This window comes from Giraffa tippelskirchi, chromosome 2 (genome assembly GCF_054371585.1).
Source record: "Giraffa tippelskirchi isolate mGirTip1 chromosome 2, T2T-mGirTip1v1.2.pri, whole genome shotgun sequence".
Taxonomy (NCBI): Eukaryota; Metazoa; Chordata; class Mammalia; order Artiodactyla; family Giraffidae; genus Giraffa; species Giraffa tippelskirchi.
The window spans coordinates 166,880,841-166,895,390 of record NC_137276.1 but is presented as its reverse complement, the minus strand read 5'-3'; the positions used below and the strand labels follow the sequence as shown (position 1 = coordinate 166,895,390).

General features: G+C 49.3%; 1 protein-coding gene across 11 annotated transcripts in view; it reads right to left on the bottom strand.

The window, feature by feature from the left end:
- Positions 1–14,550, bottom strand: part of MYLK (myosin light chain kinase) — a 233,919-nt gene that overhangs the window by 20,351 nt on the left and 199,018 nt on the right. For all 11 annotated transcript variants that reach the window (XM_081571724.1, XM_081571723.1, XM_081571725.1 and 8 more), the window contains 5 exons: positions 12,734–12,766; positions 12,545–12,638; positions 10,901–11,104; positions 5,041–5,258; positions 3,293–3,416 (listed from right to left, as the gene is read on the bottom strand). In XM_081571724.1, coding sequence (XP_081427850.1) covers positions 3,293–3,416; positions 5,041–5,258; positions 10,901–11,104; positions 12,545–12,638; positions 12,734–12,766 — 673 coding nt within the window. The remainder of the gene's footprint in view (positions 1–3,292; positions 3,417–5,040; positions 5,259–10,900; positions 11,105–12,544; positions 12,639–12,733; positions 12,767–14,550) is intronic.

Sequence of the window (14,550 nt, the reverse complement as noted above, 5' to 3'; positions counted from 1 at the left end):
CTTCAGCAAAGTCAGAACAACCTACCGGGCATGGCTGCTCACTTAGGAGGTGCTAGCCAAATACGTGCTGAGTGATACATCTCTTCTCACCCGGCCCCCAACTTTCCATCTCTCACTGGCCCCAGAAAGGAGATGGGGGGTCCTCTGGAACTACCAAGGAAGGTGACCCTGATAAGGACTGCCAGACAGACAACCAAGCTCCAAACAGAGGGATGGAGGTATAAGAGGGCCACCAGAGAACCTTGTCTGGGAGGGGTGGGGGTGGTTCCAGCAGCAGCTCCAGAATGCCATGTAGCAGGGCTGAGAGGAAGCCACCTGGCTGGCTCCACCTTCTGTTCTCACACCACATCCCCACGAAGAGCCCTAGTTTGGGAAGGAGACTCCCAGACCTCAATCCCCACTGTGAGAGCCAGTGGAAAAGTCCCAGGGGGCAGAGAAGCCCGCTGGGGCAGGAGACAGGAGCCAGGATATTGGGGAGGTTGTGTAGGGCTGGCCTGTGTCATCTCCCCTGCTGCTTGCCCGCCTGCCTTCAACACACACCTCTCCACCCTCCTCCCACCCCATCCAGATCCCTTTAGGCTGGTGCCCCGTTCATCACAATTATTTTCTCCCCATTTCAAAAAGTCTTTCCCCATTTCTAAGTCTCAGCTTTAAAAGTAATCTAGCAAACCATGTCACATGATATCCAAATTACTTCTTCAACCTCAAAGAATTTTCATTTTAAAATAAAGTGCTCTTATGACCTAGTAATTCTAGTTCTAGATCCAACAGAAATGCATAAAGGTATTTACTAAAGCACATGCACCAGGATACTCATGATACCCTGAACCGGAATCTAGTCAAGAGCCCATCAGCATAGAATGGATGAGTAAACAGAAGGAGGTTCACAGAGTGGCACACTACACAGCCCCGGGGAGGACCAGCCACAATTACATTGCATAATATGAATGGGGCTCACAAACAGTGTGGGGCAGAAGAAGCCAGATACGTCTTTCTGTGTGATTTCACTTATGCAGAGTTCAAGAACAGGTGATCATGGTTTACAATGTTAGAATGGGGATCAGGCTACCCCTAATCGGGTGACTGGAGCCAGGGTACTGGGAGGGCTGCAAGTGGGTGGTTTTCGGGTCTGGGTATAGCTGTGTCCACTCAGCACGTTCACTGAGCATCTAGTCACCACTCTGGCCCTGACCTGCATGAAGACCAGTCTTCCTAGTTTGCCCAGGATGGCTCTCACTTCAGCACTGAAGGCCCCGTATCCTGGGAAACCCGGCAGTGATGGTGAACTGGGACAGCTGGCCACCCTCTAGGACTATGGAAGTGGGTGGCCATGTGGGCTTCCTTGGCCCCCATGACCTCAGTGTCAAATGATGATCAAATCCCTGCCCCACCCCGCTCCCCAAGTTTGTCCTGAGGACCAAACTGATGATCCGGATCCTATACCAGTGGGAAAACCGATGGAGACAGTAAGATGAGTCTCCTTGATGGCTGCAGGGGGACCCAGGGACCGAGCCAGGCCACAGGTAGCTGACAAAAGACTTTCTCAAGAGTCAGGGGTCTCTCCCAGGGAAAGACCCAGCGAGAGCACCATCCAACCTGGTATAGCCCTGGCTGCCTGGCTCTATTTACCAAGGAGCCAGAACCATGGAGTCTGGTGTAGTTTTCTTTGCTCCTCAGCTCTTTCTCCTGGAGATGCACTCCTGACCACAGTTTCTCCTCTGCTGCCCTAGGGGAGGCTGTGCTCTGGGGGTGACCCTGAGCAGAGAAGAACATGACTCTCTGGGGTCCAGAACCCATGACACAGGTTCAATGGATGGAAGCCGTCCTAACACGCCACAGGGAGAGTCAGACTCCTGAGCACATGTAAATGCCTCACTGCACCAAAAGTTCACTCCACTTCTGCTAAAGCATTGGTAACTGTGGTTCCTAAACCTAGCTGTGCAACAGAATCACCTAAAGCCATTTCTTACAATGGGGTCCAAAGACCTGGGAGATCTAAGAAAGTACCTGTAGAGGTCTCCTTCAGGTTTTCTATGAGAATGTTTATTTATTTATTTATTTATTTTTACTGGTTTAAGAATGTTATTTATTTTTTTTAATTCATTTATTTTAGTTGGAGGCTAATTACTTTACAATATTGTAGTGGTTTTTGCCATACATTCCTATGAATCAGCCATGGGTTTACGTGTGCTCCCCATCCTGAACCTCCCTCCCACCTCCCTCCCCATCCCATCCCTCTGGGTCATCCCAGTGCACCAGCCCTGAGCACTTGTCTCATGCATCGAACCTGGACTGGCGATTTGTTTCACATATGATAATACACATGTTTCAATGTTATTCTCTATGAGAATGTTTAATTTGGCCTTTTGCTTTAACGACAGAACTTTTTTTCAAATGACTACATGCACAGCTGCAGCTTCAGGGAAACCAGCCCATAACTGTGCATCGCTGCAAAGCTCAGTTTTCCGTTGAGGTTAATGCCTGCTTGCAGCCTGGGACTTCAGAGACTGAATCAGCCAGATTCCAGCAAGAGGGTGTGCTCCAGGGTCTGGTGCTCGAAGTGTAGTGCTCAGACCAGCACCATCAGATGCCTGAAGCCCGTCAGAAATGTGGGTTCTCAGGTCCCTGGAACTTCTGAATCAGAACCTGTGATCTAAGGAGAGGCCCAGGGGATTCACGCAGATTACCGTCTGTGCAGACCCGGTCTGGATCACTGGCCTCCTTGCTTTTCTGCAGCATTTGTAAATGAATGACTCCCTATTTTCCACCTAATTTCCCACTTCTAATTACTACACAGTAGCTTTCTATTGTCTGTTGGCCCCACTAAAGGCTCTATCATCAAATCAGTCCATATACTGAACTCAGAGATAAGGCTAGCAGTGGGGTCCCATGGGATGGGGTCCGGTCCCCTGAGGATGACGGTGACACCCACAGGACATGTGCACCTAGGCTCCCTCTCTGCTTCTCTACAGACCCACAAACACATGCGAAGGTAAATTACACAGCACCAGCCATATTCCTGCCCTCCTGACCAAAGGCCCCAGGCTCGCCAGCCTTCAGGGTGAGGAGGGGCCCAGAATGGGTGCCTTAGTGCGTGGAGCTAGACCCTCCCACAGAAGTCTGACACAGGCTATGGATGTCACCAGGAGTGCAGGAGCGAGGCAGGGCGGCGAGGAGGGCCTTGGGAGCCTGTGGCCCTCTTGACTCTGGGCGGGCTCCCTGTCAGGCCCTGCCCCGGTCCCTCCAACATCAGGGCAGCCTGGGGCCCTACCCCGTGCGGCCCAGTACTCACAGGATGTAGCAGATGACCCCGATGCTCCACATGTCCGTGGCGTAGCCAATGGGCTCATAGTTGATCACTTCGGGTGCGACGAACTCTGGGGTGCCAAAGAGGACTTTCAGAGACCCCGCATTCTCTGCAAACAGGATGAAGAGTGAGCAATCACTGGAACATCCCTAAGCCAACACGAGGTGAGGGGATGCCAGGAGGGACACAAGTCAGGCCGGCCTTCGGCGGCTCTCCCCTTGCAGGACGGCACAGAGACAATGGTCTCCTCATAGAAAAAGTGCACGGACACACCAGTGAAACTGACAAACCGCGTGTGCAACTCAAATGTCTAGGGTGGGGTTGGGGAGTGGGGAGAGACTGTTACAGCCCTGCCCCAGATGGAATGGCCTTCTCTGTGTCTGTCTCTCTCACGAGCTTCTCGATGCAGGGGTTGTGACTGGTGCTTGACAATAGCCTCTACCATGCACTCTGTCGTTAGCACTCCGCTGCCTGCTTTACAAGGACTTTCCTATTTAATACTCTTGCCTTAGAGGAGCATGACCCCCGTTTCCTAAGGAGGAAAGGGAGGCCCAGGGACTGATCCGCCCACCCAGTTAGTGGTGGTCAGGACCTAACCCAGTAGTCTGACTCCTGAGCTGTGTGCTGCTTCTCCTCACACCACCTCTCCACGTGCAGCGTCACGTCTTTCCTCCCAGGAGCTGCTGGGAGGTTAGTCAGGAAAAGCCATAACCCCTAGCTGGTGCCTCTGAGCCATAAAGGACCATCACCCACCAAAATGATTCCAGGGCTGGGTCCTAAGTCCACGTTTGCCTTTCCCTCTCATGCCCTGCCTCCTGCAAGTGCAGGAACAGCGGAGATGCTTCAGAGGACCGTGGCCTAGACCCAGGGCCTGATTCCACTGCACCTCGTGGTGGGGCTTGCTGGGCAAAGTTACTGTGAACCTCAGCTTCCTGCTCTATAAACTGAGGCTCACAAATCTGCCCTGCCTACCTCACAGGGTTGCCGTGAGAATCAAATGAAGGAAAGGATGTGAAAGTGCTCTGGAAACGGGACAGTAGGATGTGAGTGTGAGGAGGCACCATCACCAAAATGTTCTGCTGATGAAGGTACCAGAGTGAAAATAATCATAACAATAAAATAAATAGCTAACACCTATAGGTACTCGGGCTTCCCTGATAGCTCAGTTGGTAAAGAATATGCCTACAATGCAGGAGACCCCTGTTTGATTCCTGGGTTGGGAAGATCCGCTGGAGAAGGGATAGGCTACCCACTCCAGTATTCTTGGGCTTTCCTGGTGGCTCAGCTGGTAAAGACTCTCCCTGCAATGCAGGAGACCTGGGTTTGATCCCTGGGTTGAGAAGATCCCCTGGAGAAGGGAAAGGCTACCCACTCCAGTATTCTAGCCTGGAGAATTCCATGGACTGTATAGTCCACGGGGGTCACAAAGAGCCGGACACAACTGAGCGACTTTCACCATACAGTGCTTACTATGCCCGAGGCACTGCTCTTATCATTCTAATGTATTAGCTCATTTGATTCCCTTAACAATTCTATGAGCCAGGTACCATTATTATCCCATTTTGCAGATAATTTGAGATTTAAGTTCCCACAGCTAGTAAGTGGGGGGGCAGTCTCCATGGTCTCTGATCTCAGCTCCAATCTGGTGCATCTCCCTTAGTCCCCACGGAATGAACACAAACAGCCACTGCCATGACGTGTTGGTGACAACAGGAGAGGCAGATCAGCCTTACCCAACCTCCTGGCCAGACCGAAGTCGATGAGCTTGATCCTGGTGCCTGTCTTGTTGACACACATGATGTTCTCGGGCTTGAGGTCCAGATGGACGATGCCCTGCTTGTGAATGTACTCCACCCCCTCTGAGATCTGCTTCATGTACTTGATGCACTCCCGCTCCGTCAGCTCAAAGTCCTCATCAATGATGCGCTCGAACAGCTCGCCCCCGGACACGCTGCAGGGACAGAGCGGGCACTCAGATCATAGGAGCAGGGAGACTGGTCTAGGGCAGGCTGGGGGAGGGGTCAGGGGCAAGAACGCCCAGGGGTTGGGGGTGCTGGGCATTTTCTGCAGCTGAGTTCCAGGCCACTGCCCCATTATGTGGGTCTCAGTCTTCCATTGTGTGAGGAGGACACGGGCCTCCTGGTTTCCTGCTTGGGAGACCCTGCCTGTGCTTGCTACGCCTTGGTTGTCAGGGAACCATCAGATGATTGTAAAATGTAAGATGACTGCCCAAGGCACATTGCAAAATGTCAGATGATTCAGGGAAACATCTAGTCTGGACAATTTCAGAGGTGGTCATGAGCTGAGAGATCCACAACTCTCTCCTGAGCTGAGAGATCCACAATGCTCTCCTGAGCAGAAAGGGTAACTGCCAGGTACCCTGTTTCTCCCAGATGACTGTAGATGTGAGGCACCATCCTGTTCTCCAGCCATATCTTTCAGCCATAAAGAACTGATGATTAAAATACTCACAGTCTCCATAAGCAGTGGTTTCACAAAGCCAGAAACAGAAAAATATCTCCAATAATAAGGAGCTTCAGCACATTTTCTAAAATTCATTGGCTGTAACTCATTATATTAATACTTGCAGTTGTGACCAATTTGCTTCCTCTGGCTAGGCCTATAGCATCAGTTTACTCCTTCAGCCATAACTAACTTGTCTCGTTGGCTCCCTGGCTCAGGCTGGGAGTGTAGTACATCCTTCCTGCCTGGATAGACTTTGGATCCTGGCCATGGTGGTTCTGGGGCCTGCAGTGGGCATCTTTTGCTAAGGATTGGCTCAGAGGCTACAGCCAGCCAACATGTTTCCCTTCAGTACAAATGCATGGGGCCTCTCTCCCAGCCCTCCAACCCACTTTCCTTGCTCAGAAAGTTTAAAGCTCTTCTTGGTAACTTATGTAGCATCCAGACACCAGTACGCTCTTTTCCACAACGGCCTCTAGATCCATCAGCTGAATAAGGCTGAGTGGGCTTCTTTCTAGGCCTGTCCTCTTCCAAGGGCCTTCCCTCTTCTAAGGGAAGTCATCATAAAGATGAGAAAGAGCTGAGCTTGAATCCTGACTTCGTGTGACAGTGGGCAAGTTACTTAACCCTTCTGAGCTCCAGTTTTCTCACCTGTCCCTACACCATAGTAGTTAAGAATGAAGGAACTTCTGTAAAACATGCCTGACATACAGTGGGTGCTCAGAACATGTTAATTATCATTTGACAACCTGAAACGGGTCAAATGGATCTTGTTACTGACCCTTGAGGGAGAGACAGACAAGGATGCACAATGGGGCCAGTGGGACCCACTGAAGCCTTTACAGGCTTCCATCAGCACAGGACAAAAAGACTTTCACTTCTGAACTGGTAAAGGTCGGTTTGTTCCAGTGGCCACAGGGGGGCGCTGGAACCAACACTTTAGAACCAACTGAGAAGGAGGTCCTTGCGCGACCAGGAGGTGGCGCCTCTGTCCTCAAACCCTTCATTTCTATTGCTCTCCACCCAGGCTCTAAATCAAACTCTAATTTCCCCTCGTAGGTTCCTAGGTTTCAGGCTATTCTTAACATCTCTGAGCCTGTTTCTATCTGTAAGATGTCGGTAAAAACAGTGCCACCTCACAGGGTTTCTGTGAAGACTGAGTGAATTAATTCAGGTAAAGTGTTTAGAAAAGTGCCCGGCATACAGTAAGTACTCAATAATATTAATTATTATTATTATTATTTCAAAAGAACCAGTTGCAGAGGAGGCTCTAGTTGAAAATACAGACTCCCAAGTTTCTCTCCTGGAGATTTTGATTTAGAAAATCTTGGCAGGGTCTGTGATCTGTATTTTCAATGAGTACCCCAGGTCATTCTTACCACCAGATAAGTTTGAGAAATACTGGTTTACTCAATTACCACCCCTGGGAGGCCAGCTGAAATTCACGTGCCCTGAGAAATCACTCTCTATTTCATCGTATGATCATTCCTTCTGTGGGTTCCCACAGTCTCATCTCTGAATTTTTTGCATCAAGTCTGCTTTGTTTTAATGTTGTTTGTGAACATGTATGGAAGAAGTCTGGTTCATCTAGACCCCTGTTTATACCTGGCAATATCCGGCACAGACAAGGAATCCCCAAATGTTTGGTTTTAAATATTCTGAAAAAGCAAGCAAGCTTTTTTTTTTTTTTTTTTGGTAGCATCCTTGGGAATGTCTGAGGCAATGAGTGGTAGAAATCTGAGCCATGGAGATGGTTACTGCTGCACTTCTAGAGGTAATCTATTCAACAGAGGTGCATATAGATTCACACCTATTCAAATCTATTCAATGTATTTTGAAAACTGTTCCTGTTGTTCATTTTCAAGGATGGTAGGGCTTACACAAATAGGATTATTGCTTCTGTATAGGTTTCTCTTCCAAATGCTCAAGACTGTGGATGGAAAGAAGCTATCATCCACAGGAATGGGATAAAGCCACGGGCCAAGATTGGGCCGAGGAAATATATACTTAATAGATTAACAGTGAGAGTGAGAGTGAATGAACTAATGAATACCCACCTTATCCCAAGGGACTGTATTTATCCCCCAACTGTAGCTAATGGCCAGCCCTCGTTGGCAGCCAGAAGAATGCCACTCTATGGGGCTCCACACCCTGACCCTCTCCTTGTGTCATGGCAGCCAGCTGCTTCTCCTTTGACCAGTTTTGCCAATAGTAGCACAAAGGTAAGACAGGCAATGGATGACTCAGCCTAAGCTGCATCTGCTTGGGTGTTCAGGGTCCTACCACCACTTGGAATGTCCCACAAGGACCATCCCTGACTCCCTGAAGAGGAGTCTGAAGGAACCCTTGCAACAGAGAAACACTGCTACAATGATGGGGGCTTGTCTTTTAATCAGAAGTCAGAAAGGCTGAGAATACTTTAACTCTGATTTCTCAGTGTATATGAGGCAGCTGATCTGAAAGCTGGGACCCTGGAATACAGTTTCATTTTTCTGTATCACCAGGGATTGTCCTTCTCTTAATCTGTTTCTCCATCAAACAAGGAGAAGAGCAAACTGTACTGCTGAAAGCCAACCTTTTCCCTGTCAATGGCCAGGTCTATTTAAGCTGGAAGGGAAGGACAGATGGAGTATCAATCTACTCCTTCAACTTTAGTCGAGCTCCTATCAAGGGGCAAGCTCCTTACTCCAAGTGCAGGAGAATCATCTGGTGTCTGTGCATGGAAGACTCCTGTCCACGGGGGAGGCGTGGGGCGGAGGGATGAAAGCCAGACCAGATGAAGCCTTCTTACGTTTTCTCCCAACATTTTCCATCCAGCTTGCCAAGTCCCAATTCCAAGCTAAGTATGGTATTCTGCCCACTGGTGCTGCTGCCCGGCCTCACCCTGGCTGAGCTGCCTCCTACCCCCTCCTGTACCTTCTCACGAATTTGCTCAAGGTTTAACTTCTAAAGATGAGACATTTCTTCACATGTCCCCACAGGCCCACACTGCCTGGACCAAGCAACCTGCTCTACAATAAATGTGAAGAGCAGTGGCCCACGGGGCAGTTGTGAGGGCATGATGAGTGAGGCCACGGACTCGGGGCTGAATCTTCCCTAGAAGTGTGGAGGGAAGTTTGAATTTGGGGTTGAAAACTGATTCCAAGTGACAAATGAGGATTTTCTTTGAATCTGTGTGAAAGTTGCACAGAACTGCAGAATTTAAAAAGGGAGTCTTATGAAATATCGCTCTTCACTGGAAGGATTTCATAATTACAGAATCACGGCTTAACAGTCACAGAAGCTGTCCCCAGTCTTCCTGAAAAGTAGGATTTCCACACATTCAGTTGTGTGTTAAAATGCTCACAAAATAATTTTAAGTGGAGAAAAGGCTGGGATATAGAAAAAGTCAATGCATCATACTCCTAAGAGTAATTTGGAGTTATAGAGCCTCTGCCTGACACATGTTATTCCATCTAAGCCCCACATTATTCATGGGGTGGTTTACAGCCTCCTTTTACAGATAATAAAAAACTAACTACTGGCACACTTGGGTAACTTATTCAAGGTCGTACAACAAGAGGTGGAGCAGGGATTGGAGTGAGGTTGCTCAGACTCAAGTCTGTCTCTTCACCGTGACTGCCCTTCCTGAGGAGCACAGACTGAAAGAAAACACACCAGAAGTTTCAAGAAGTGCAGGGAGTCACTCCTCAAACTGGGGCTGCCTCGCTGGCTTCACCTTTCCTAGGAAAGAACACTGAGATGTTAACAGGGTCCTCTCCAAAGGACTGAGATCCCTGAGTCTCGAGATGAGCAATTCAAGGATGCTGGAGGCAATTTCAGAATATTGCTAAAGCTTTCAAACGCACATCTCCTTTGTTTCAGCACTCCCACACTTCTGGGGATTATCCTACGGATGTAAAGCAGGCATGAGGGTAAAGATGCATGTACAAGGTTACAAACACTGCCTTTTTGTAAAGCAAAAGCCTGGAAACCATCCAAGCCCCTATCAAAAGAAGACAAATAAACTGTGGCCTATGTACAGGATGAGATCCTAGGAAGAAGGGAGAATGAGGGAATCCACTGGCTACTGGTCTGGGCCTCTCCAAGACACAGTGTTGAATGCAAAGAAACCAAGTATAGAATATTGACTGCAGTTTCTCTTTGGGTTAAGAGGTGAGAAATATGAAAATATATATGAATTATATCTATAAATAACAAATGATTGCATTTCAAAAAGAATTTTGGAAGGACACAGACAGAACTAACAAAATTCATTACCAGTGGTGGTGAGGGGTAGATGAGGGACAGATGTGGGAATGAGACTTTCATTGTATATTTTCTTATATTTTTTGATATGATTGTATCATATACTTTTAAAATTCAGATTATAAAAAGGGGAGGAAATGCTTAAAAAATACACACTGTGGAGGATGTCTGGCTTACCGACTCTACTATGTGCATTTGTGTGTGTGTTTGTGTGTATGTGTCTGTCGTGCGTGTGTGTGTGTTTGTGCACACGCAGACCAGCAGCTCAGAGGGAAGAAAGAGAAGGTTGGGACTTGAAGAAACAACAGAATCCAGGAAAGCCTTGGCTGAACGTCATCTGATCATCTCCCTGCCTCTATACAAGCCAGCTCAGAAAGCACTGCTCTTGGGTGAGTGAGAGGTCAAGAAAGAGCAAACCAGTGTGGACCAGGGGCATGCAGGACAGAGCAGAGGACAGGGGCAGGGCTAAGCTCCGAACCCCGGGCCCCCTTCTCTCTCACAGGCTCTGTCCCCCACTTCTGCTCTAAAGCCACCTTAGGTCAGAATACCCTGAATGAAACCAGGGAGCAGCAGGGGGAGCCCTGGCCTTTCACAGGGAGGTGAGGGGGAAAAGGGGGCAGGGGTCCTCAAGGACCCAACAGTGTGTTCTGGAGCTGAGCAGAGGGCAGGAGAGGGCAGTGGGTTGGGACCAGCACTGTGCAGAGTGGGCTGTTCTGAGTGGTCAGCACCTGGCCAGATGGGCTGCAGAGTGCCGTGCACATCACAGCCCTGCCTGGAGTGCTCTCCATCTTGCGGGGGAGGGTGGGGATGGGACAGTAGGGGAGGGACAGGAGGGGCTCCTGGACCCACTGTGCCTGGGCCACCCCTCGACAGGCCACTCACATCTCCAGGACCATGACGATGTTGGCCTTCTCTTCGAAGGCATCCACACACTGGACCAGCTTGGGGTGGTGCAGGCAGTTCATGATGCTGATCTCCTGCCGGATGTTCTCTTTCTCTTTGGCCGAATACGCCTTGAAGAATTTCCCTGCCCAGATTTTTCCAGTTTTCTTTTCTACAAGTCGAAAGACCTGTCCAAATTTCCCACTGTGAATGAAAGGAAGAGAGAAAAGGCAATTTAGCCCAGCTGTCCACCAAACAGCTGGGGATGGTCAAGCGATGGCCTGTGGGACATATGTGGCCCCGCCTCCTCTTTTTATAAATAAAATTTTACTGGAACACAGCCATGCCCATTTGTGCCCACATTGTCTTTGGCTGCCTTTGGGTTTCAGAAGCAGACCAGGAGTTGCAGTGACGAACTGGCCCACAAACCCTAAAATATTCATTATCTGGCCCTTTTCAGAAAAAGTTTGCAATCTCTGCTCTAGATCAATGAAGCACATTGCTAAGGCTGACAAATCTGCTCTCCATCACTGGTCAATGTCAGCCCATGTCTGGCCCCACATTCTTACCCAAACTCTGTCTAGTCTTGCTGTTCTATTAGTAAATATTTTCTTTTTTTGGCTGCACCGTGGTATGTGGGATCTTAGCTCTCCATCCAGGCACTGAACCCATGCCCCTTGCAGTGGAAGCATAGAATCTTAACTACTGGACTGCCAGGGAAGTCCTTGCTATTCTTTTAGGACTGTCATCTCCTTGGGCTGAGGCCTCAGTCTTGGCAACAGACTTTTTTTCCTTTCCCCCCAAAGGGATCCATGACATCAGATTGAGGAAGTCCTCCCCAAATACAGAGAATTTCTGGGCGACTGCCTTCCCTCCACACACTTTCAATGCTGGGGCCATGGAGACAGCCTAGCAAGGCCCCTGCTTCCCACCGCAGGGACGGGTGGTGGCACTCTTCTGACTGCACTCCTGCCACAGCACAGGGTCCTTGTTTGGGACTCTTATGAGGTTGATGGCACTCCTTTATTTGCTAGAAACCCTCTGGAAATAAAAGCTGAGCCTCATTCTTTTTTCTTCCACCTTCCATCCTCCTCCAAGGACAGACAGTCAGAGGGAGTTAGGAGGCCCTGGGTGCTGCTGCAGGCTGTGCCCAGGCCTCAGTGTTGGGATCTGAGTCCATTGGTGTCTCCACAGCCCAGGGAAGAGTCTGAGCAAAGACTGTGGACCGAGCTCGCAAAGTGAGGGGTAATTATGGGAGCTTCGTATCAAGGGGGCATGTTTTGCTGTAGCACTAAAGCTAGACCAGTTGAATGGGAGCACAGATCCAAGGGAAGGGATCCTAAAGACAGGCCAAGCTAGCCCAGCTGCCCTGGATTATGTCTGAGGGAAGGGTGGGGATGGGGGTGCAGAAAAGGAAGGACCTGCTCAAGCTTGTGGAGTTGAGCCCCAGGCACAGCAGCTCCTAAGAGAGCCCTGGGCAGGCGATGCTTTTGTGGGTGCTCGCAGGTCAAGTGTTCCCGGAACCTCAGTCTGGGGAGTTGGCAGAACCCGGGGAAGGATGGGAAGAGAAGGCATGGAATTTAACCTCGGGGCCAGCGTCACCCTCACCCTGGGGTCCAGAAGGGGGCTTTCCACTCCACTTACGATCCTAGTCTCTCTTCGATGTCGTAGAAGTCGGACACTTTCTGCTCGGTATTGACTGTGACGGTCCGGTAGTCGACCTCAGGCTCCTTCTCATCTGCAGGGTAGGGGCGGGGTGAGCATGAGCCATCACATTCCTTCTCACCCTCATCCACCCCTCGAGTCTACCCAAGGACAGGGCCCAGCACTCACCATCATCTGACACCTCCACTTCATCCTTCGGCTCTGGGGGCAAAGAGGATACAGGTGATTAGTATCGAAGGCCCCGAGAGCTAAGTAAGCTGAGGGCCCCGTCTGGCTTCAGCCTTCCCAAGCATGAGAGTATAAGCCCAGAGCTCTGGGCATCGCCATGGGATCAGAGGCTTCACACTGCAACAGGGCCACGTATACACTGGCAGGCCCTGGCCTCCTCACCCCACCCAGCCCCTCCTCCATCCCCTCCTCTCTATCCTCAAGGTCCCCTAGACATGTCCATCTTCACGTTTTTCTAGTTTCTAGAACCTACAGACAGCCTGGAAAGTCCCTTTCTACTCTCCCTCAAAAGTCAGCAACTTATAGTTGCTACTAGTATCAAATTCATTTATCCATTTACTGAGCTTTTTCTGGAATTCCAGCCATGTACCAGATATCTTGCCAGTGATTGTGGGTATACAAAACAAAATACAGATGGTGTGATCTCTCCTCCTTTCGTAGAGCTTATGATTTAGTTGGAGAGGCAAATATATGTATACTTGAAATATCCATTATGAGTGTTATATGGTGAAGTATGTTATCACCAGACAAACTGAGTAGACAATGGAGGAAAGTGACCCAAGTCTGGGTAAGTATAAAGTCAGGGCAATTAATCTGGGAAGAAGGAACCACTGAGCTGTGTCTTAGAGGATATAATGGAATACAATGAGAAGGGTAATGTCACACAGGAAACCAGCAAGGAGGGATGAGAGCAGCCCATGTTGGCCGTTCACACAGCTGTGTCAGGGTGAGCAGAGGGACATGAGTGTTCAGAGGAACACACCCAGTCCTGAGGTCCCGGTTTTCCTCTGCTTTAGCATAAGTTGTTCCTAAAGGGCCATTGTGGCTTCTTGACCATGGCCAAGTACCTTTTGCTTCCTGGGCTATAGTTTCCTCATCTGTGAAAGGAAAGCACTGTATTTCTGGGTGATTTCTAGGGTCCCTGACTAGCCCTGGAGTCCATGCTTTGTGATGTTCTAGGTGCTGCTTGGCCATGATGTGGACTGTGTCCCAGTTGACAGCAGGAGCCAAGGGAGGCTTCCTAAAGATGTGGAAGGACCTGGGGAAGCCAGAGAGGGAGGACGAGGATTTCTAGAGTGTATGTGTGTGTGTGTGTGTGTGCGCGCGCGCACACAAGATGGGGGAAAAGGGTATGATTTGCTGAAGGTCCCAGCAGAGCAAGACTGAGGATAGAAGTGGCCGGCAGGTAGAAGGAAGACCAGAGCAGATGGGGTGGAGGGGTTTGTTAGATGCTGCCCAGCAGGGAGCGGTTGTATGGGAGTGGGCTCAGCTTCACAAATGGGGTGAACGTGTGGGTCAGGAACAAGGTGCAGCTCGGAACTGTAGACAGTGAGCCCCTCTGTTCAGCTGAGGGCAGAACAAATTACTGAAATTGAAGCAGACAACCTGAAAAAAGCCACACAGTTTCCATTCCAGATAAGGACCCCTTACTAGAAAAGAGTCTTGAAAGAGGTTACAAGCACATGACCAGGAACAAGGGAGGCTATGATTTGTTTAGAGTTCTTAAAACACTGTGGATGAGGTTTAGTTTTAAAAACCAAACACAAGTGGGATTGGAAGGAATATTTATTACATTAAGGAAAGTGCCAGTGAAAAATTAAAAAACAACAAGATCAATGGGGACTCTCAGATTAGTAGTGGGGTTCACAGAAATTCACAGGATGTGAGTATAACTGATCAAATCAAATCACAGATTTCCGAGTTGAGAGTGACACTGTCAAATTCATAGCTGACCAGAACGTACATGAGAGAACACA